This window comes from Periophthalmus magnuspinnatus, chromosome 19 (genome assembly GCF_009829125.3).
Source record: "Periophthalmus magnuspinnatus isolate fPerMag1 chromosome 19, fPerMag1.2.pri, whole genome shotgun sequence".
NCBI lineage: Eukaryota > Metazoa > Chordata > Actinopteri > Gobiiformes > Gobiidae > Periophthalmus > Periophthalmus magnuspinnatus.
The window spans coordinates 9808607-9832062 of record NC_047144.1 but is presented as its reverse complement, the minus strand read 5'-3'; the positions used below and the strand labels follow the sequence as shown (position 1 = coordinate 9832062).

General features: G+C 40.1%; 1 protein-coding gene across 2 annotated transcripts; it reads right to left on the bottom strand.

Annotated features, from left to right (window-relative positions):
• Positions 1-96: 96 nt before the first annotated feature.
• mtr (5-methyltetrahydrofolate-homocysteine methyltransferase) lies at positions 97-22851 on the bottom strand. 2 transcript variants are annotated; one of them, XM_055229792.1, is made up of 33 exons: positions 22690-22851; positions 19859-20073; positions 14688-14777; positions 14180-14249; positions 14009-14101; positions 13802-13908; positions 13653-13712; positions 13490-13584; positions 13318-13418; positions 10346-10407; positions 10203-10270; positions 10040-10119; positions 9661-9773; positions 9444-9584; positions 9140-9325; positions 8884-9063; positions 7174-7290; positions 6504-6644; positions 6348-6437; positions 6029-6178; positions 5851-5955; positions 5547-5647; positions 5404-5471; positions 5192-5312; positions 4182-4263; positions 4003-4101; positions 3313-3388; positions 3055-3210; positions 2721-2920; positions 2446-2646; positions 2162-2354; positions 1528-1640; positions 97-521 (listed from the first exon to the last, which is right to left on the bottom strand). In XM_055229792.1, the coding sequence occupies exons 1-33, from the start codon at positions 22748-22750 to the stop codon at positions 432-434; spliced, it is 3825 nt and encodes a 1274-aa protein (XP_055085767.1). In that variant the 5' UTR covers positions 22751-22851; the 3' UTR covers positions 97-431. The 2 variants fall into 2 exon arrangements, with proteins under 2 accessions (XP_055085767.1, XP_033840079.1); XM_033984188.2 differs by having other exon boundaries at positions 180-521; positions 19859-20070; positions 22690-22818.
• Positions 22852-23456: the final 605 nt, after the last annotated feature.

Here is a 23456-nt window from a genome sequence, read left to right as displayed (position 1 = left end):
TCCCCATCTATGCCAAGAAATGAATTTTAGCAAATTATTGTCAATCTTATATATATCTTCTATCTTTCCAACTTACATTAAATAATGAAGCAAATGGAGGCAAATTATTATTTTTTTATTTTAAGATCAAGTTTAGATCAACATTATTTCACACAAAAACCTTAGTTTTACTAAAGTTTACTAAACATGCACAATAGAAAGCTAAAATAGCAGCATAATTAGGTCACCGTTCTTTTCATATTACATGAAATGATTCTGGTTTGTTTGAAACCAACTCCACTGAACAAAAATAGTGTTTGTGGTTTATTTATATCAGTCTGATAAAATAAAAGCATTATAAAAGGTCCATCGCAGTGAATATAGTCCATCCCAGTGGAAGCTGGGACACACCTGAGTCCAGTGTAGCACCTGTGTGTGACTTAGGGCCAGGGTCAAAGTTCTGGATCATAGGCCAGAATGGGAGCAAGCCACTTCTCCACCTCACACACATCCATGCTCTTCCGCTGGGCGTAGTCCTCCACCTGAGAATGATAAGAAACATTCAATCCTGGAACAATAATTAGTTAATTTTAACTTTAGTCTTGAAATAAACTTTTTACTCTATGGATTAAACACTGATAAAATAAAACAAAAACATACTGTATATTGATCATGTGGTATGTACATGTGGAAATTACACAAATGTTGAAACCGGATGTAAATTATTAGTGACTTTGAACTTGCTAGAAAACAAATACAATTAATGTTGTGTCCCCTTTTGCTGTAAACAGACATTTACAATGTTGTGAAGACAGTTGTTGGGACAAGGCGGATGTTCAGTTTAACTGAAATGTAAAGCACTTTGGGTTACATTTTTTTTGTATGAAAGTGCTTTATAAAGTTTGTTTGAATGTTCTTATCTGAAACCCATAAGTCTGTACAAGTATCTACATATCTTCCATTTTTTGTTGTGTGAGTTAGTTTGTTGATGTTTAAAGGTCTTATATTGTTTCCAAAATTGATTCTTGTGAGCTTTAAGCTACAAGTAACTCTTTATCATCATATATAATGCTCCTATCCACCTTATGATGTCATGAAGAGGTAGTTTTTAAGTTAGCAGCTACCTTTTATCTTTAGTTCAGTAGAGATTGACAATTCCAGGGCTGAAATTATTCAAATGATTCTAGTGTATGGAGGTGTATAGAGTGCAGCACTTCCTGCATTACCCCATGTCACCAAGTGTTTGCATATTTAGGCATAGTTCTTCCCTGAAATGTCAGTTTGTGTGTTAAATGTGTGAATAAAACAAAACAAAACTCCAGGTATGTTTTTGATGAGGAAACAACATTAGAAACATAAATCAGAAAATAGCCTAATATTTGACCTTTAAATTAAGTAATGCAGGACATTTCAAATACAAGTTGACTGCACCTCACTCAGATTCTGTTACAACTGCTGTGATCTTCCTTGAGACCTGACACAAAGCTTTGCCCACACAAGATCCCACAATGCATTTGATCAGAGGATGAATTGAGCATGTCCCGATACCTGCTCCTTTGTGATCTTTCCCACAGCGAAGTATGAGGCTTGGGGGTGGGACAGGTACAGTCCTGACACAGACGCTGCAGGTGTCATTGCCAAAGACTCTGTCAGACTGATGCCTGTACAAAACAGAAGCACACAACATTATACGGATGTATTTTCTAATGTCGATTTAGATCTAAACTCATACTAAAAGGAAAAAAACTATTTTAGCCATGTATATCATATTTTGGCAGCCTCTAGATTCAAAATAAATTAGGTTTTTGATCAGAAGACCTTTTTAAACCACTGACTATATTTCATATAGTTTCAGTGTAACACAAAAAAACTTTTAGCCACATTGAACCCACCCTGCAGAACCGGTTTGCAGCTGAAAAAAAGCATTTTATTGGAGTTACAACTTGGCTTATTGGGTAATTGGATAATTATGTGTGTGTAAATTATGAAGAGGGTTAAGCCAAGGAAAGCATCATTGCCTATACTGGAACACAAATGGTAATGCTGATTAAAGAATACAAATTCCTTCCGGCTTAATTTTAAGAAAGTGACAGCGTCTCCAAAACCATTTCAGCTCTAATCAGACATAATGCTCTCTACCCCTGTGTCTCACTGCAGTAATAAGCTGTTGTAAATGAGTTACCAGTGTTTTGTTGGATGTTGGCCAGGCTCCACATGGTTGTTTTCTCTGTGTGGTCTGGTTGGCTGGGATAGCCAGCAGCTGGTCTGATGCCCTGGTACTGAATCTTGAGCATCTCTGAGGTTTGAAGAGATTCCTCTGTGCTGTAGCCCCACAGCTCCTTCCTGACATGGGCATGGAGCTGCTCCGCAAAGGCCTGGACACAGAAATGTAGTACCCATAAACATCATAATCCATATTAGAGGCTTTTTCCTATTGTCCTCATGTACATTAATGAAGTCGCTTACCTCAGCCAGTCGATCTGCCAGTGCCTTGACCATGATACTGCTGTAGTCATCGCCTTTGTCTTGGAACTGTTGGCTCAGCTCCTCTGCCCCAAACACTGCCACAGCAAACAGCCCCAGGTAGTCCTTCACACCTGAGTCCATGGGGGCAATGAAGTCAGACAGGCAGAGAAATGGCTCTGGGCTGGAGGGTTCCTTCTCCACCTGTCACACAGCACATACTCAGTGAGAGGAGTAGCCCTTTTATGTGCTGAACGGAGGTGCAGATGGAGAGGTACCTGCTGCCGCAGACCATGGAACACAGCTATTGGCTCAGTGTCTCCAGAAACCTGGACGTTTTCACTGTACAAGGAGATGTCATCTCCTTGACTCTGAGCCCGCCAGAATCCTACCAAACCCCGTCCCTTCAGAGTGGATCTGTCAATCATCTGCTGAAGCATCTTCTGGGCATCACTGAAAAGGCGCCGAGCCTCTGAGCCTGCAAAGAACAAAGCATCATTTATAGAGGGCATTTCTCAAGGTCATCGTACATGGCCACCTGATATGCAGGCTCTATTTAAATGAAACCATTACTAAAGTAAACGACTAAAGGGCTACTGCCCTGGTACTAACCAACAGTCTTGTCGTTGAAGATCTTGGGGTAACCTCTGTTGGGATACTTTCCTCTGAGCTGCCAAACGTCAAAGAAGGGTTTCCAATCAATGTAGTCCAGGAGACTTTTGAGGTCGTAATCTTCAAAGACACGAGTGCCAAGAAATTGGGGCTGCACTGTACACATACACAACCACACACCCATCAGAAAACATTTATGGCTCAAAGAGTTGAAAGGAGCATGCTTCTGTGACCAAAAACAGAACTTGTGTGAGTCACCTGGTTTTGATGTGGACTGCCAGTCGATGTGGAGACCCTTTTCTCTGGCTTTAGTCAGAGACAGATACTGACGATCCTAACACAACAAAGTATAGTATGTTGGATTAAAATGCAAGCTAAAGATAAATTAATAAACAAGATAAATTACATATATACTCAATAGATATTTTATATCAATGTTGTTGACATAGGTACAGTTCCCTTAATGCATACCATCTGTAGATTTTTGCTTAAAAATGTGTATTTTCAACGATTTGCAGTGGTCCAAAAGTTCACCTTTGTTACCTTATGGATTCAGAGCATCCCAATTATTCACCATGATGAGTTTATAAGCACTCTTTGCAACTTTCAGAGACCAGAGCAGAGTTTTGCCATCACGGTAAAGCAAACAATAACTAATAATGCTGACCGTGCCTGCGTCTTTGACAATATGCTTTATAATTAGATGCAGGCAGTACTCAGCCAACTTATTTTGCCTTCAAGAGCTACTTATAGAATATATTTGTATTGCTCAAAAAAAAAAAAGGTACAGGTATATATTATATATATTTTTCTTCTTCTTCTTTTTTTCCACAATTTGTAAGTCACAAGAAAATAATTTTTCCTAACTATATTCCAAGAAAATGTCTAAATCTTGTTTCAAATCAATTGTTATATATGGGTCATATCATTTTTACTTTACAACAGTACCTTTAAAGAGTCATAGTGATCTTGTCTGATGTCCTCATACTCCTCTTTAAGCTCATCAAAATACTCATCCTTCTGAGATTCATCCAAGAGCTGTGAGCACTAAACACATTCCATCCATCAGTCCAGGGACCACACTGTGTGAAGTTTAAAACAGACATCTGTATAGAAGGCGTTCTTACCACCAGTACTGCACGGGAAGCATCCAAAACATGAACCACAGGACAGCTGTAGCGAGGGGCAATCTTCACGGCTGTATGGGTCCTACAGAACAATACAGCTTTACATAAATACTACAACAATACTGTGCAGACTTATCTAAATTAAATACAGGCATATAGTGTTTAGTTAATATAAGGGGACTGGGCAAATACAAGATCTCTTTTTTAAACAATCACAAAATCTGCACATTCATGCAAAAATCAATTTTTGAGCTTTTTACCATGTTACCATCAAAAACATACCTGAAGAGGTTTTAGATGTCATGCAGACATTGTCATACCTTATGGTCAGCTGTAAGATTCTATCCAATGCTCAAGCCTATGCTCCCACATGAGAATTCTCCATAAATATACAAAAACATGATACAAAGCTGCATAAAGCAACTTGACCAACCTGATATGATGTGCAGTAGTTTCACTAGTGGCATGCACACGGTTTGTGTTGAGATAGTGCTCTGAAAGGGGGGTGACTTAACTCGGGGAAAAAAAGGAGACTCAGAGCGCACTGTCTCACTCTTGATTCACTTTTATTCTCACAACATTTCGGTCCCTCTGAAACGTTGTTTCAGTCCCTCTGACCAACTCCCTCTGACTAACTGCTTCTCCTCTGAAGCACCTGTGCCCAGTCAGGTGTGCAGAGTCTACACAGTAAACAAATATAGCAAAACAATAAAAGGTTTCTGTGTAGACTCTGCCCACCTGACTGGGCAACAGGTGCGTCGGAGGAGAAACACTTGATACCCTCACCGGGTATGTGAAAAAATAATAAGTGTACAAAACAATAAAAGGTAACATGGTGATCTAAATATGTTAATACTCCATAGAAGTAAAACCCCCTCTTTAATTAAGACTGTGCAGGCAGAATTGCAGTTGTTACACACTACAGGAATAAAAAATTGAAACATGAATTCACTCATGTGCTCTGGGACAAGAGGTAGAGAAAGAGTGATGGTAATAACACTGGACTTTACTTAGACGTGGTGGCTCCTCCTATCAGCAGAGGAGTATTCATTCCCAGTCGCTCCATCTCTTTGGCTACATGGATCATCTCGTCCAGCGATGGAGTGATGAGCCCTGACAGCCCAATGATATCTGCACAATACCAAACCCATAAAGTATGACACCAAGGAGTAGTCATTCTACACATACCACCCTGTTGGTTTTAGTATGAAGCCTCTATTACCTGCACAGTGAGCCACGGCCTCTCGAAGGATCTGATCACACGGAACCATCACACCCAGGTCCACCACTCTGAAACACAACACAAAATGCACATATGTATTCAGTAACACTGGGACAGGACAAGCTGACACAGACATGCAGTACCTGAAGTTATTACAGCCAAGGACAACACCAACAATATTTTTGCCAATATCATGGACATCTCCTTTTACTGTGGCCAGGACTATAGTTCCCCGATATGGATCCTGCATAAACACATTCCCAAATCAGTTTTGAGCATTTTAAAGAAAACTTTTTATCCATGTCCTATAAACAGCTTTCAATCATACACCCAAAAAGAAAAAAAATAGAATTAGTACAATACTAGATGCAATGTCTTACAGGGATATTGATCCATTAGGTTTGCTGCAACAGTCTAATCATGTTAATTAAAAACACCCAGACTCACAGTTTCTGTAGCTGCACCTGAAGACTTCATCTCCTCTCTCTCCTTCTCCATGAACGGAATTAGATATCCCACAGCCTTCTTCATCACACGAGCAGATTTAATGACCTAAATGATCATATCAAAGTCTATAAACTGTTTCCTGATTGTGTCCACTCTTACACTTGAGGACAGTACCTACCTGAGGCAGAAACATCTTGCCTGCTCCAAAAAGGTCCCCCACCACTTTCATGCCATTCATTAGGGGGCCCTCAATGATGTAGAGGGGCCGCGTGTAGTATTCCAGAGACCGGCACTCCTCCACATCCTCCACAACATATTTCTCCACTCCCTGGGCACACATAGTTCTCATCTTAACATTATTTGCTTTACTCTTTCAAAGCTTCAGTCTTCATAGTCAGTTTGAGATAAATTTGTCTCAAACTGATGGTAAAAGACTACTGTATATCAACCTAAAAAAAATTCAGCCATTTTACAAGTTTCAAAACATATCCAAGTACTTTTATGAGTGCGTATTCCAGCCTCTCCTCCACAGTCCCCTCTCTCCACTCTTCGCTCTGAACACTCTTCTTTGCTCCTTTCACATTATTCTGTTGAAGACTTCATGGTTAGAGATTGATGGACAGAGCTCTATAGATTCAGTCAGTTCCTGGTACCTGTGCGTAGGTCAGCAGTTTCTCTGTGGCCTCAGGATCTTTGTTCCAGATAAGGTTCTCACAGAGTTCTAACAGTTCTTTGTCGATGTTGTCATACACTGGCAGGTTCCCAGCATTCACTATGCCCATGTCCAGTCCATGCTGCAGAGGGAGTTATTATTTAGAACCAGGACGGTGCTCTAATCACACATTCGGTTTAAGAAGATGCACAATGCAACTGTTCTGATATGTCTGCCTCCATAAAAATTGTATTGCTTTGCCTGGACTGTTCCACAGTATGGCATTAAAGCCATCTACCTTGCATTAATTCAGTTACTGGTATAGTTATTCCTCAAAATTTCCCTGAAAAACATGCATTTGTGAAGTTAGCGGGATTGCCTCTCCTCAGATCTGACCTGGAACTTGGCCCAGTGGTGTCAACTTCTTGTCTCCATGCAGATAGGCAAGTTTAATACCAATTCTGGCAACGCAATAACATCTCTATCGAGAGGAAAAAGATTCAAGACCCTCTACCATAAAAGTTACATAGTGTTTCTTTGAATAGGTACTCAAGTTAAAAACAAATATACCTTAACAAAAGAAGGAAAATAGCCTATTCCATGTCCATGCCAAGCTTTTAGACTTTCACGCAAATTGCAATTGTACATGGGTTACACCCAATCGTATGTACCTTGATAGCATGGTAGAGGAAGGCCCCATGCATGGCTTCTCTAATGGCCTCCATCCCACGAAAGGAAAAGGACAGGTTGGACAGTCCTCCACTGACTCTGGCTCTTGGTAATGACTCCTACAAAAAAAAAAAGAAAAAAAGAAAGAAAGAAAGAAAAGAAACTCATGTTTACAAATCTAATAAAGATGGCTGGCTTTTACCATAGATCAGACCTGGACGACTGAGGGATTACAGCCAGTTAAATCGGTCAACTGGACAAAAAGCTGTAGGAGTGAAGATGTTTAACTGCTCATCCAAGCCCCTTCTTCAGTTCTGGTCAGATTGCTGGTGGACACTGCCTTATATCGAAGTTATAAGTTCCATATACAAGTTATAACTTACTGGCAAATCCACGGCTGTGCCATGGGCGTACCGGTGTCTCCTATTATGGCTAACTTAGATATGGAACAATTTAAACAGGATGCATTAGCCTCATTTCCAGGCACTCCACCCACACATTGGTATCGATACGTGGATGACAACTGAACTAAAATCAAAATTCAAGATCTGGAACCCTTTACTGCACATATTAATGCTGTGGAACAAACTGGCCTTCTTAGATTGTGCAGTAACTATAGGAGAGGACCGGGGACTCCAGGTAGAAGTCTTCAGGAAACCCACACACACTGAACAACACCTGCTGTTTGATTGATTGATCCACTGCAGCACAAACTCAGGATTATACATACTCTACAACACAGAGCTCAAGTGGTGCCCACAAACACAAAGGGAAAGTGAAGGAGGAACAAGATGTGGAGAAAGCCCTCTTGGCTTGTGGATATCCAAAATGGGCCTTCAATAGATCTAAGAGAGCTAAAAAAAACAGGACACTAGGGAATCTGAACCTAGAAGGAAAGGTGTAACTATTCCATACACAGCTGGTGTGTCTGGAAAACTTCAGAGAATTTTCTGACATTTTGAAATTCCAATCTAGTTCAAACCTACAAACACTTTAAGAAAGAAACTGGTTCACCCAAAGGACCAAACCCAGAGTCATAAATAGTAAAAGTAATGTAGTCTACTCCATTCAGTGTAGTAAAGAGTGCCGTGAGTGTTACATTGGAGAAAATAAACAGCCACTCCATAAGAGAATGTACCAACACTGTTGTGAGAGCTCCTCTGGACCCCAGTCCGCAGGGCATCTCCATCTCAAAGCCACTAACCACTCCTTTGAAGATAGTGAGGTACAGATCTTAGCCAGAAAAAAGACATGGTTTAAGAGGGGAGTTAAAAAAGCAATTTTTGTTCGGAAAGATTGTCTGTCCTTGAACAGGAATGGGGGCCTTAGACATCACCTTTCCCCCATATATAACTCTATCGTCAGAGCCAAAGCAAACAAAGGAAGCAAAGATAACAGGGCTAGCCAGAGGACCCATTAAGAGCTGAATGATTATGCCAAGTAGGTCTCAGGCACAGTGCACACATAGTGTAGCTCAACAGACCTACCTATTTACAGAAACTGTAAACAGCTGTTTACAGTTTCAGTGTAGTTAGCTCCTCCTCGCCTTATATCTATCAGAAGTAATCTGACCAGAACTGAAGAAGCAGCTTTAATGAGCAGCAAAACATCTTCTCTCCTATCACTTTTTGTCCAGTTGACAGATTTAGCTTTGGCTTTTACCATGAGTAAACAAAGGCTGTGGCAATGTTGACCGTTAAAAGCAAATTCACCTTGATCAGCTGAGTTGCCCTTATGAAATTGACAGCGTAGTGGTTGTGTTCCTCCATCCCTGTGCCAATGGTCAGAATGTTTGGGTCAAAAATGATGTCATTGGGGTCATATCCCACTCTGTTGACCAACAACCAGTACGCACGAGAGCAGATCTCCACTTTTCGCTCAGTGTCTGTGGCCTGTGGAAACACAGCAGATTAGCCTAAGAAGATTTTTATCACACTTAAACAGGAAGGATGAGTGAGTGGAGCAGACCTGTCCTTCCTCGTCAAAGGCCATGACCACCACTGCAGCCCCATAGCGCTTCACTGTGGCAGCTCTCTGGAGGAAGTCCTGCTCCCCTTCTTTCAGACTGATGCTGTTCACAATGCACTTCCCCTGACAACACTTGAGCCCAGCCTCAATCACAGCAAAATTGGATGAATCTATGCACAGGGGAACCTGGAAGAGGAGAATATTAAGGCTATAGGTATAGGAATACTGAATGCTTATTACTTTATATCCTTGTCATTTATACAACAGCTACAGCTTATGTGTCCTCAAAATCTACATCTCTTACCCTTGCAATATCTGGCTCAGAAGCAATAAAGTTGCAGAATCGAGCCATCGCAACAGGGCCCTCTAGCATGCCTTCATCCATATTTATATCCAGGACCTGAGCCCCCATCTCCACTTGTGCTTTAGCAATGCTCAGAGCCTCCTGAACATGAGGGGGCAGGCAGTTTAGAAAGATTCAAAACTGGAACTGGTAAAAACATCAGAAATGTGTGTCTCACCTCATAATGTCCCGCCATAATCAGCTTGGCAAACTTGCGTGATCCAGCTACATTGCAGCGTTCACCTATGTTCACGAAGTTGGTGTGCAGGCCTATCCTGAATGACTCTAAACCTGAAAAATAAAACATGGGGTGTGGCATGTGGATAACTGGAAAAAAGTTGTAAGTCACCTAGCCTGAGGGCATATGGCGAACAACTGGTTTTAAGGATTACTGTCAAAACCTTTGGTCATACATGAGTGAAAGTCAATGTGCTGATCAGCTATGTAGATGTGGCTTGGTTACATTAAAAAAGAAACAAGAAAGAATATAGTATACTGAGAAAGAAAATGTTTTTTATAATAGATGAGTCTCAGGGGAAGTCTGAAGTAGAGGGTACCTGAAAGCTGGAGGTACTCCTGGTAGAGCTGAGAAGGAGGAGCCCTGGGCACAACGTGTCGTACTGCCTCACTGATGGCCCTACATGACAGAAGGTGACTATTAGACATACTCTGCTAGAGGCTGCACCTGATATTGCAGTAGGAGCTTCTCTAATGTGTAACCTGATGTGATTTGGAGTGGTTCCACAGCAGCCGCCCACAACATTCACCAGTCCATCAACAGCAAACTCCTGCAGCAGGGACCACAGGCAGTATGTGAGTTTAAACAGCACAGAAGACACATTTGGATAGTTTGACCACATTACCTTTAGACTGGAAGCAGTGACCTCAGGGGTCTCATCATAGCCCCCAAATGTGTTGGGCAGACCTAACAATAACAAAGTGGTCAAACGAACTTTATACACCTCCTACACCTGATACACACATGGACAAAATTGTTGGTACCCTTCGGTTAATGAAAGAAAAACTCACAATGGTCACAGAAATAACTTGAATCTGACAAAAGTAATAATAATAATAATTAAAGCCGCGAGCGGCGATGATAGCCCTCGCCACCCGCGCAACCGCCCCCCCACGCGACCGCCCGGGTATGGCCACCACCCCCACGCACCATTTTCCCCGCCCGGCCACCCCATGGCCGCAATCCACCCCCCTTCACACAGTTTCTATATAAATATGTGTGACAAACACATTATGGATGGAGGTCCACGGCATTGAACTGGCAACCTCGTGTACAATACAGGTATGGTGTAATGGACTTTTTTGCCTCTTTTGAGGTGCACAATTATCTCCCCAAGTTTCTTACCAATCAGACAAAGTTGTGTATTTTACCAATACTGTAGGGGGCGCTATAATGTTCATTTAGATAACAATTAATAGTGCAATCTATCAGTGCCCTGATGTCACATGTGTGATGTGAATTTGAGCTGTCTAGACCAATATACATGTGTGTCAGACATTTTTTAATGACTTTTTTTTTGTTTGTGCGCCCCTGGTGGCCAAGTGTGAAAAATGACCTATACCCGTGATATTATTTTTTTGTCCACGTCATGCCCTCAATTTATTTTCCGAATTTCGTAGGAATTTGATAATGTTTGTGTTTCACCCCTATGGTAGGGGGCGCTAAAGTGTTCATTTTGATTACAATTAATAGTGCATTCTATTAATGCCCTGATGTCACATGTGTGATGTGAATTTGAGCTGTGTAGACCAATGTATGTGTGTGTCAGACATTTTTCAATCATTTTTTTGGAGTCTTTGCGCCCCTGGTGGCCAAGGGAGCAAAAAAACCTATGCCCATAATATATTTTTTTGGTCCACGTCATGCCCCCAATTTATTCCCCGAATTTCGTAAGAATCTGATAATGTTTGCATTTCACCCCTATGGTAGGGGGCGCTATAGTGTTCATTTTGATTACAGTTAATATTGCATTCCATTCATGCCCCAATCTCGCATATGTGATGTGAATGTGAGCTCTGTAGGGCAATGCCTGTGGTCGTGAGAGGACATCAAAAAAACAGGAAACGAAGGCGTATTTTGGCGGCGGCGTACGGGCGAACCGTGTAGAATTCGTGGAAAAAACGGATGTTTTATGAAACCCCATGTGTCTAGATGTAGCATGTGAAATCTGAGCTCATTTGGACCAAAAACCTGGGAGGAGATGCATTTTGAAAACACGCAGTGAAAAAATTGGCGAATTTTTGATTCAAAATGGCCGACTTCCGGTCAGTCCTAGGGCAGCACTATGATTGGCTTTTTTGCTTGTCTCCATGAGCTCTATCACTGGTGTGAATTTCGTCAAGCTAGGGCAAAAAATGCATGTCAGCTCCCAATTCATTTGAAAATTTTGAATTTTCTAGGCGGCGCTGTCGAGCCTGTGTCCATTGGACATTGTTGTGATGCCAATTTTATGAAATTTTTCGCCGAGCCGGTCGATCCTATATGTATATGTGGGACTTTTTGTTCATGTTCAGGGGGTGAAAAATGGGATCAAAGAGGAGGAAAAATAATAATAAGAAAAAGAAACCATGGAAGAACAATACCCCTCGCCATCACTTTGTGAATGGCGAGGGCTAATAATAATAATAATAATAAAAATTCTATGAAATTTGACCAACGAAAGTCAGACATTGCTTTTCAACCATGATTCAACAGAAATACTTAAAAAATAAACTCATGAAATTGGCCTGGACAAAAGTGATTGTACCCCTAGAAAAAAAACTGAAAATAATGTGACCAAAGGGACATGTTAATCCAAGGTGTCCCCACTAATTAGCATCACAGGTGTCTACAATCTTGTAATCAGTTAGTGGGCCTATATACAGGGCTACAGGTCGTCACTGGTCCATGTTGCATGTGGTACACATCGTGTCACCAAACAGCACAGAGGAAGCAAAGGAAAGAGTTGTCTCAGGAGATTAGAAAAAAAAAAAAATAGACAAGTTAAAGGTAACGGCTATAAGACCATCTCCAAGCAGCTTGATGTTCCTGTGACTGCAGTTACACATGTTATTCAGAAATTTAACATCCATCTGATTGTAGCCAACCTCCCTGGACGTGGCCGTTGGATGAAAATTGATGGCAAATCAAAGAGACGGATAATACAACTGGTAACAAAAGAGCCCAGAAAAACGTCTAAAGAGATTAAAGGTGAACTTCAAGTTTAAGGAACATCAGTGCTGGCCAGTGTTACAAAGCTTGGTCTCATTCGCAGGTCATGGGTCTTACAACAGGACAATGACCTTAAACACACAGCTAAAAACACCCAAGAATGGCTAAGAGGAAAACATTGGACACTCTAAAGTGACCTTCTATGAGCCCTGACCTAAATCTGATTGAGCATCTTTGGAAGGAGCTGAAACATGCCGTCTGGAAAAGGCACCCTTCAAACCTGAGACAACTGGAGCAGTTTGCTCATGAGAAGTGGGACAAAATACCTGCTGAGAGGTGCATAAGTCTCATTGACAGTTACAGGAGTCATTTGATTGCAGTGATTGCCTCAAAAGGTTGTGCAACAAAATATTAAGTTAAGGGTACCATCATTTTTGTCCAGGTCTGTTTCATTAATTTTTTTAAATAATTCTATTGAAGCATGATTGAAAAGCAATGTCTGACTTTCATTGGTTAAATTTCATAAAATTTGTATTTATTATTACTTTTGTCAGATTCAAGTTATTTCTGTGACCATTGTGAGTTTTTCTTTTATTAACCAATGGATACCAACAATTGTCCATGTGTGTACATCTGATTTATGAATGAATGCATCTTTAAAGTAACCTGCATTAGGATAGCACAGCACAAATGCAGATGTGCTCTTGCCAATGGCCTCAATGAATGGTCTCATCTCTGTCGCTCCCAAGGCACAGTTCAGACCCAAACTAGACACAGAAGTAGAACAGTGAGCGGGAAAGGCAGGTACACAAGGAGGTACATGTGGAATCCAACTCACCAAACAGGTCTGGAGTGTGCCACACTGACCACAAAGGCCTCACTGGTCTGACCTGACAGTGTCCTGCCACTCCGGTCCACAATAGTCCCTGAAATCTGAGATCCACCACAGACAATAGTAACAAACATCTGTGCAGAAACCACATCTCATAGAAGACACTTACAAAAATAGGCCTCCTCTCATACTTCTCCTCAAACAGTAGGTCAATGGCAAATAAGGCAGCCTGGGACAAACACAGACAACAATTTTAACTGAAAATAAAAGTATGACATTATGCATGTATGAAATAGGTAAGCAAGTTAACTGAATTACCTTAGCATTGGCAGTGTCAAAGATTGTTTCCACCAACAGAATGTCCACTCCTCCATCCAACAGCCCTCGGACCTGCTCAGAGTAGGCCTCCACCAGCTCATCAAATGCTGTACATAATACATAACACACATAATGTCACACAGGTCCAAGATGCTCCTCTCTTATCACAAATATAAACTATTATGTTGATAATTCTGTGATTCTTACTGATATTCCTGAAGTCTGGTTTTTCCACTGATGGAGAGACAGACAGAGTTTTGTTGGTGGGACCCAATGCTCCAGCCACATACCGCTTACAGCCTGATATAACCAGCAGAAAACAGTTCAAAAGCAGAATACAGTAATGTTAGAAAAACACACGACAAAACTGTCTGTTACCACTTTGTCTGAAGACATCATCTACAGCCTTCCTCGCCAGTTCAGCAGACGCCTTGTTCAGTCGATAAGCCTGAACACACAACAGAGAGAAACTGTCACTCAATCTGCAGCACAGACACACACAGACAACGGGTCTCAAAAAACACACTGTTGAGGCATAATACCATGAAGACTACATGACAAAAAAAGATCATTACTTCAATATCAGCTAAGGCAATAATGAAAATGAATGCACTTCAAAGCTGTTAAAAATTTCAATTATCAGCCAGAAAATGAGTTTAAACAATAATGTAAAAAAATACATATCTTACAATGTAAGTCAGCTCATTTATAGGTTAAAATATTGCCAAAATAGCAAGATATATAGAAAACATCTTTCTCATTTAGTAGAGTCATGTCAGAGATGGCAAAACACTTCAGTTCATAGCACATTGTTTTAACCTGACATTAAATTAATAATTCGTCATATTTGAATGCATGTGTGTAAGACACTGTACAGACAGCATACCAGGTGTTCCAGTCGGTAGTCGGCCTGTGCCACAGATGTGCTGCTGAATGTGTTGGTCTCAATGATATCGGCTCCAGCCTCGAGGTACTCCTGTCAAAAGAACAAATGCCATTACTTCACCACACAGCACAGTCTGGCCTCACACCAAATCCACCCTGGGGCTCAAACTAGGTACAGTAAAAACAAACAGTCAGGACTGGACCCTCAACTCTTTGGTTCCATCACAAAGAACCCAGACAGGCCTCTTTTTAGTGATGTGATGTTCCTGAACCATTCACATTAAGGAACCTTTTGAAAGGTTCCTTAATATGAATGGTTGTAGCTGGATCTCAGTTTTGAAGTTTTCTTTCAAATTTTGTATGCATTTGTATACTGATTAATGCTGAAGTTTTAACAAATATTATTAGGCCCGAGCCTGGGACTCCGTCCCGGCGAGGGACTCATTAAAACCGAGTCCGGAGCGTGGAAAATGGCAAAAATCACGTAGTAAACACGCCCCGACATGGCAGTGAGTGGTGTCAAAAATTAGAACTCGACGAGCTCTAATTGTCACAAAAGACCCCGAGAAAAAATAACGAAAGACGACTCGGTAGCGCCACCTCAAACTTTGATTTTCATGGGGCCAATGGGAGCCCGACTCGGAAAAAAGTCGACATAAAAATCCGAAACTCACATCAAAAAATAGAACATGTCGGGACATGACAAAAATGATATTATGGCCCCGCCCTAAAATGTACAGGACGTCGGCCATATTGGATCAAACCCAGGAACGACAAAAGTGCACACCCTCGCATTCAGGACATTTTCTCGCCCAGTTTTCATCACAAACACTTCAAATTTGGCCAAATCCCTCTAAACCCATGTGTGATTAAAGATTAACAATTACATTTTGATTATGACTTTGGGTGTGGTCAGGGTGAATTTTCAACAAAATCGCAAATTTTGGAATATTTCAATAAAATATTTCTCTTTCACACATTTTTTGTTGGGAAAACGCTAATACAGCGTTTATGCACATTTGTGAGCTGAACGCAATGATATGCAAATCAAGGCACTCTCTCACAAAATGGCTCTCTAGCGCCCTCTTTAAATTTCATTTTCAAAAATTCGTAGAAGACAAACGCTTTGACGTGGACGTGTGAAAAAATTCACAGGGGCCTTATTTGTGATGGGGCACAATGTGAGAAAGTCACATGACTGTAGCTGTTATGGTTTAGGAGAAAAATAATGGGTGGAAAATGCGTTTCCATTATTATTCTTATTTTGGTCGCGACTTTGAATCCACTTTTGACCCCCTGAACGTTAACGAAAAGTCAATTTTATTGGACCCAAAATTCAAGGTTGGTGAAAAATTTATTATTTTGATATTCAAAAAAATTAATGTTTCAAAATGACTCAATAGCGCCACCTCAAAATTTGAAATACATTACGGCAATGAGAGACCTTTTTCATCGTAGACAAATGAAATTTGGTACAAACATAGGACATGTCAAGACAAGTAAAAAATTATATTATGACCCTACCCTAAACCCTACAGGAAGTCGGCCATTGTGGGCGGAACCCCATTTTTTCAAAATTTTACCTCTCACATTTGAATTTTTTGCGCCGTGGATTTTCATTCAAAAAACTTGCAAATTGGTGAAAATGAACTAGACCCATGTGGGATTATAGGAAACTTTCTTGGATTTTTCTAGATCATAAAATGTGGGTGTGGCCAGCCTTCAAATTAAAAAGCAATATTTTGAAGTGTTAAAGTGTGCATAACTCACACATGCAGTGTCCTATTTCCCGGCATTAATATACATTTTGATTAAAATCTTGATCTGCACGAAATGATATACAATTTGCATATGTCAGAATTTTTTTTGCTCCACAGCGCCCCCTTGAACTTTTGAATTGGACCAAAAAAATTACTTGGACGTAAACATTTGAAATTCGACATGGACATTTGGCTTGGCAAACTGAACAAAAAAGCCAATGACAACATACCTCTATTTTTAACTATGTTACCGTGGTAACATAATAAATGTGTCATTGAAATGAATGGGGTTCAGAGTACTGCACTTTGTTGTAGACTAAACAGATGCTCTACACTCATCAAACTAGGGCCTCAAATTCAAGATTGGCAAAACAAGTTGTATTTTGATGTTAAAAAAAAATTACGTATCAAAATGACTCAATAGCGCCACCTCAAAAATTGAAATACATTACGGCAATGAGAGACCTTTTTCATCGTAGACACATGAAATTTGGTACAAACATAGAACATGTCAAGACAAGAAAAAAATTATATTATGACCCCACCCTAAACCCTACAGGAAGTCGGCCATTGTGGGCGGAACCCAATTTTTCCAAAATTTTACCTCTCACATTTGAATTTTTTACGCCTCGAATTTTCATTCGAGAAACATGAAAATTGGTCAAAATGAACTAGACCCATGTGGGATTATAAGCAAGTCTTTTGGAATTTTCTAAGTTATAAAATGTGGGTGTGGCCAGCCTGCAAAGAAAAAAGCCATTTTGTACAGTTTTAAATTGCATGTAACTCAAACAGTTAGTGTCCTACGTTCCGGCATGAATATACTTTTTTATTCAAACTGTTGATCTGAACACATAGATATACAATTTACATAGGTCAGACAATAAATTGCTCCACAGCGCCCCCTTGAACTTTTGAATTGGACCAAAAAAATTACTTTGACATAAACATTTGAAATTTGGCATGGACATCCCTATTGCTATACTGAACAAAAAAGTCAATGACACCATACCTCTATTTTCAAAGGTGTTGCCATGGCAACGTCTGACATTTCTCATTGAAATACATGGGTTTTGGATAACTGGGATGAAAATTAATTACTTTGTCATAGACCATTGAAATTTGGTACACATATTCCTCTCATCATACGGAACAAAAAAGCCAATGAAGACATACCTCTATTTCCAACCATGCAGGCGTGACAATGTCATAAATGGTCCCATTGGAATGAATGGAGTAGTATTACTCAGTCGCTGATTTTGGGGGGAGGAGTGATGTAAGCGGGAACGAAAGGCAGGATCTTCACTGTGGCCTGTACCCCGTGGTCGCAAGGGGTGGCGAGGGCCTTTATCACTGCTTGCAGTTTTAATTATTATTAAAATAATAAAATAATAATAAAAAATTTTATTATTGTCTAGCAATAACTGCACATTCATTTATTCCATGTAACTCCTTTTTAATCATCAAACACACTGTACAGATCTTTATTCAGATTTAACAGTTTCATGTTGCTCTGTTGTAGATGAGGTAAACCAGTACGAACATTTGAACGTATATTGCGCAGTGGACTCCATTTTCTTCTCTTTTTTGCGTAGGCGCGCATGACGGGATATAGAAGTGCGTGAAGTGTGCACGGATGCAGGCTTCGGTTACGTCCGATCTCCATGGAAACGGTGCAAAGGGCAGGTTTGTCGGCCGCATTCAGTAGGGTGGGTTGAAATGGGACAGCCCTTGTCGCGCCGGAAATTACGTCACTGCCCTTCAAACCGCCCTCCACCTCACACCGTCCAATGGCGATTCTAAGGCCAGGTGGGCGAATTGGGACACAGCCAATTAGAGCTCGTCGAGTTCTAATTTTTGACATCACTCACTGCCATGTCGGGGCGTGTTTACTACTTGATTTTTGCCATTTTCCATGCTCCAGACGCGGTTTTAATGAGTCCCTCGCCGAAAGACAACTCGGTAGCGCCACCTCAAACTTTGATTTTGTGAGCACAAAATGGCTCTCTAGCGCCCTCTTCAAATTTAATTTTCAAAAATTCATAGAAGCCAATGGATTTGTCATGGACCTGTGAAAAAATTCACAGGGGCCTTATTTGTGATGGGGCACAATGTGAGAAAGTCACATGACTGTAGCCGTTATGGTTTAGGAGAAAAATAATGGGTGGAAAATGCGTTTCCATTATTATTATTTATCATTTTGGTAGGCGCTTTGAAGCCATTTTTGACCCCCTGAACATTAACGAAAAGTCAATTTTATTGGACCCAAAATTCAAGGTTGTTGAAAAATGTATTATTTTGATGTTCAAAAAAATTAATGTTTCAAAATGACTCAATAGCGCCACCTCAAAATTTGAAATACATTGCGACAATGAGAGACCTTTTTCATCGTAGACAAATGAAATTTGGTACAAACATAGGACATGTCAAGAGAAGTAAAAAATTATATTATGACCCTACCCTAAACCCTACAGGAAGTCGGCCATTGTGGGCTCACATTTGAATTTTTTACGCCTCGGATTTTCATTCAAGAAACATGAAAATTGGTCAAAATAAACTAGACCCATGTGGGATTATAAGCAACTCTTTTGGAATGTTCTATAAAATGTGGGTGTGGCCAGCCTGCAAAGAAAAAAGCCATTTTTTAAAGTTTTTAATTGCGTGTAACTCACACAGTTAGTGTCCTATTTCCCGGCAAGAATATACTTTTTTTTTCAAAATGTTGATCTGAACGCATAGATATACAATTTACACAGGTCAGACATTATATTGCTCCACAGCGCCCCCTTGAACCTTTTAATTGTATGCAAAAAATGACTTTGTCACAAACATTTGAAATTTGGCATGGACATCCCTATTGACATACTGAACAAAAAAGCCAATGAGAATATACCTCTATTTTCAAAGGTGTTGCCATGGCAACGTCTGACATTTCTCATTGAAATACATGGGTTTTGGTTAACTGGGATGAAAAATAATTACTTTGTCATAGACCATTGAAATTTGGTACACATATTCCTCTCATCATACTGAACAAAAAAAGCCAATGAAGACATACCTCTATTTCCAACCATGCAGGCGTGACAATGTCATAAATACTCCCATTGGAATGAATGGAGTAGTATTACTGAGACGCTGATTTTGGGGGGAGGGGCGATGTAAGCGAGAACGAAACGCAGGTTCTTCACGGTGGCATGTACCCCGCGGTCGCAAGGAGTGGCGAGGGCCTTTATCACTGCTTGCAGTTTTAGTTATTATTATTATTATTGTAGTGCAATATTTTATTTAAAAGGATGTACAATTACCAGTATTTAGACTTGAAACCTTTCCATGACACGTAGACTGAGAGCATAAAGTCAAGTAAAATAAAAATATTTTGTGTGGCTGCGCTGGGGGGGTACAGGGGCTGTACCTTGTGTATTTGATAGATGATGTGTGGCTGTGTGATGCTGAGCAGGTCGTTGTTCCCCCTCAGGGAGACAGGGTGGTCTTTGAACTCGTCCCCTCTGAAGTGCTCCTCCTCCAGCCTGTGCTGCTGGATCATGGTGCCCATCGCTCCGTCCAGGACCAGGATCTTCCGCTGCAGCACAGCACGCAGCTCATGCTCCAGAGGACACTGAGACACTGCTGTTTAAAACAACAACCAACTTCAGGTTACATTGTGTATGGATGTATAGTATAGGCAGAAATTGTTATGTATCAATGTTTTAAAGTATAATATATACTATATTTATGTATCTTTATTTATACAGGGGGGACCCAATGAGAGCACTTGGGCTCTTTTTTTCATGGGTGCCCTGTTTAAAATACAACACAAACCGAAAAAACAATCAAAACAAATAAGTCCATAAAAAACATCAATAACAAGTGCAGGTGTGTGTATAAAAGTTTATCAGATCATTAAATTGCAATTGTGTCACCAACGTGTCCAGTTTTGCTTTTCCTTGGAGCATATTCCATTTCTGTGACACAAAACAGCCAAAAGCCCTCTTTCCCATCTCAGTTCTGGTGTGGCTCGTCCTTAGCCTTATGCAGTCATGTGATCTGGTGTTAAATGTTCCGGTATCAATAATTAACAAGCAGGTGAGGTATTCTGGCAGTTTTTGAAGTAATCCCTTATAGATAAACTTAATGCAGTGCTGTTCTCTTCTAACAGACAGTGATGGCCAACCTACTTTTTCATAGAGCGTACAGTGATGAGTTTCAAATCCATCACCTGTAACAAAGCTAAGGGCGGAGTGAAATAGTGGATCCAGTGGTTTCAAAGCAGAGGCTGAAGTCTGCATATACACCACATCCCCATAATCCAGTACAGACAGGAAGGTTGCTTGCACTATTTCTTTTCTGTAACTCATTGGGATACAATATTTGTTTCTGTAATAAAATGATAATTTAGATTTTAATCTGTTACATAATTCTGAGATATGGTTTTTAAAAGACAAGTCTTCATCAAGCCAAAACCCAAGATATTTATAAGTTTTGACTCTTTCAATGGATGTACCATTTAGTGTGTAAAGGTTTGTAGCTTGCATGCTACTGAAATGTTTTTTAGAAAAAATCATATACTTAGTTTTACTTGCATTCAAAAACAGCTTAAGCTTTATGAGGGAGTTTTGGATTTCATTAAAATCTTGCTGCAGTTTTAAAAGTGCCTGATCAGCAGAAGGAGCAGTTGCATACAAAACAGCATCATCTGCATATAAATGTATGTGGCTTTCTTTTAAATTGTGACCAATAGAATTAATAAAAATAGCAAAAAGTAGGGGGCCCAAAATTGAGCCTTGGGGTACTCCTTTACTTAAAGTTAAAAAATCTGATTTAAAACCATCGGCTACTACTGCCTGGGTTCTGTTTGAAAGATAATTTTGGAACCAGTTACATGTAGCATTGTCAAATCCAATCTGCTTCAGACGGTTCAGGAGGACTCCATGATCCACTGAATCGAACGCTTTAGTTAAATCAATAAACAGAGCTACACAATCTTGTTTATCATCAAGGGCTGAGAAAATGTCATTTAAAACTTTTGTGGTTGCTGTGACAGTACTATGCCCTTTTCTGAAACCCGATTGATAAGACTTTAAAATGGAGAAATTATTTAAATAACCTGTAACTTGATTTGAAACTAACTTTTCTAAAACTTTTGCAAGACAAGGTAATTTAGATATTGGCTGGAAATTATTTACATTTTTAGTTGTCCCACCTTTATGTAAAGGCAAAACATGTGCTGTTTTCCATAATTCCGGTATAATTGCCATTTGAATTGACAAATTAAAAATGTGTAAAAGAGGTTGAATTAAATATGGGGCAGCTAATAAAAGAAGTTTTGGATCGAGATCGTCAGCTCCCGTGGACTTCTTTGGGTCTATGGAGCGGAGAGCATTTAAGACCTCCATGTAACTGAAAGGTCTTAAAGAAAAAATGTAGTTATCTGTCCGAGGTTCAGATTCAACATAATCAAGATCAAGATCAGAAGGACCATCATTGTTCAACATATCACATGCAGAGATAAAATGTCTATTGAAAGCATCACATATTTCCCCTTTAGAATTTATAATACCGGAATCTAATAAAATATCAGTTGGTAAAGTATAATTGTTAGGTTCAGAGAGGGATCTGATTGTCCTCCAGAACTTAGTTGGATTTCCGTGGCTCTCTATCAATGCAGACATGAAGTAGGATGTTTTTGCCTTTCTAAATGCTGATACATTTATTTCTCTTCTAACGAAAACATGCCCAATCCAACTCAGACCTAGTTGTGTGCGCGGTTTTCCAGGCAGCATTTCTTTCTCTAATTAAAAAATAATATATTAAATATAATATAGTCTACTTTAGTATAATATAGTCTACTTTAGTCTAACTGGAGGAAAAGATTTGCACTTGTCATTTGTAGCTTCAATAGCTTCATCTGACGAGATGATTAACATTTTAATACTTTAGCATTTGTATTTCTTGCACAAGTCCAACAGTTATGATTGCGTTTTTTACGCGTACATTTAAATGTATATTTAAATGCGTAAACGGCTTAAGTCTCTTCTAGACGATCCTGTGGACGCTGCACTTATCTCCGGACGCCCCAACTTAGAAGAAACATAGAGTCTATGGGGTGACCGGCGCAGATGAGTCCAGACTAACCGGCACAGTCTAAGGCCAGCTCTCCATATCCTATAACCATCCTGATTTGCTCGAACGGTCTACGTCGGAACACGTGGATGCAGACACTTCATTCAAAAACGCAACTTTTACCTGCGTTTGCAGAGACCCCCTGCATTACGTTTATCGGAGCCATGTTCTGCACCTTCCGCATAAACTGCCCCGCGACTCTTCTGAAGAACACGCCGTAAATGCTGAGAAAACTTCTACAACCTCAACAGTATTCTACGAACTTTATGAAACACTCACTTCCGGCCAGGGCACTTCAGAATAAAGGGTCAATATATTCCGCACACAGGCTGAAAAATCCACATGGATCATTAAGAACAGATGTATTGAGAGCACATCCTAAGTAATCATTGTTTGAGGACTGACAAACGACCCTCAGTAAATACAGACTGGTAAATATTAGGCTACTCTGACAGGCCAAATGTATAGTTTTAACATTTATTTTATCAGGCAGTCCCATTGAGATTGCGTTTCATTTACAAGGGAGTCCTGAATACAGTTAAAAGATACATTTACAACTAATAAAATGCATAATAAAATGCATATTTAAATAATCACGGTCTGAAAAGTGGACAGATCCAGTGTGTTTAAATTTACTTAACAGAGTTACACTATTTAGTTTTAGTTGATTTAGTGTTGCATACATGAGGGGCATGAAATTTAAAACCAGTTTTCCCTTGCTCCATGTAGATTTGTGATACTGCTAAGGTCAGTCTTTTCTGAGACCTGGTGATAATGATGATGATCGAATCAGGGAGGTGAGATACTGTGGAAGGTTTGCCATTATAGCTTTGTAAATGAAGACGTAAGTGTGTATAAGTGAGTTTGCAATGAGGGCTAGCCAACCTTCC

What these genes read in the sequence shown, in the direction of transcription:
- mtr (XM_055229792.1), bottom strand. Translation starts at nt 22,750, where the DNA reads ATGCGGAAGGTGCAGAACATGGCTCCGATAAACGTAATGCAGGGGGTC. An exon ending in CTGAGCCAGATATTGCAAGG is followed by an intron (nt 9,326 to 9,443) that starts GTAAGAGATGTA and finishes CTCCTCTTCCAG; the next exon opens with GTTCCCCTGTGCATAGATTC. An exon ending in GCAAGATGTTTCTGCCTCAG is followed by an intron (nt 5,956 to 6,028) that starts GTAGGTACTGTC and finishes ATGATCATTTAG; the next exon opens with GTCATTAAATCTGCTCGTGT.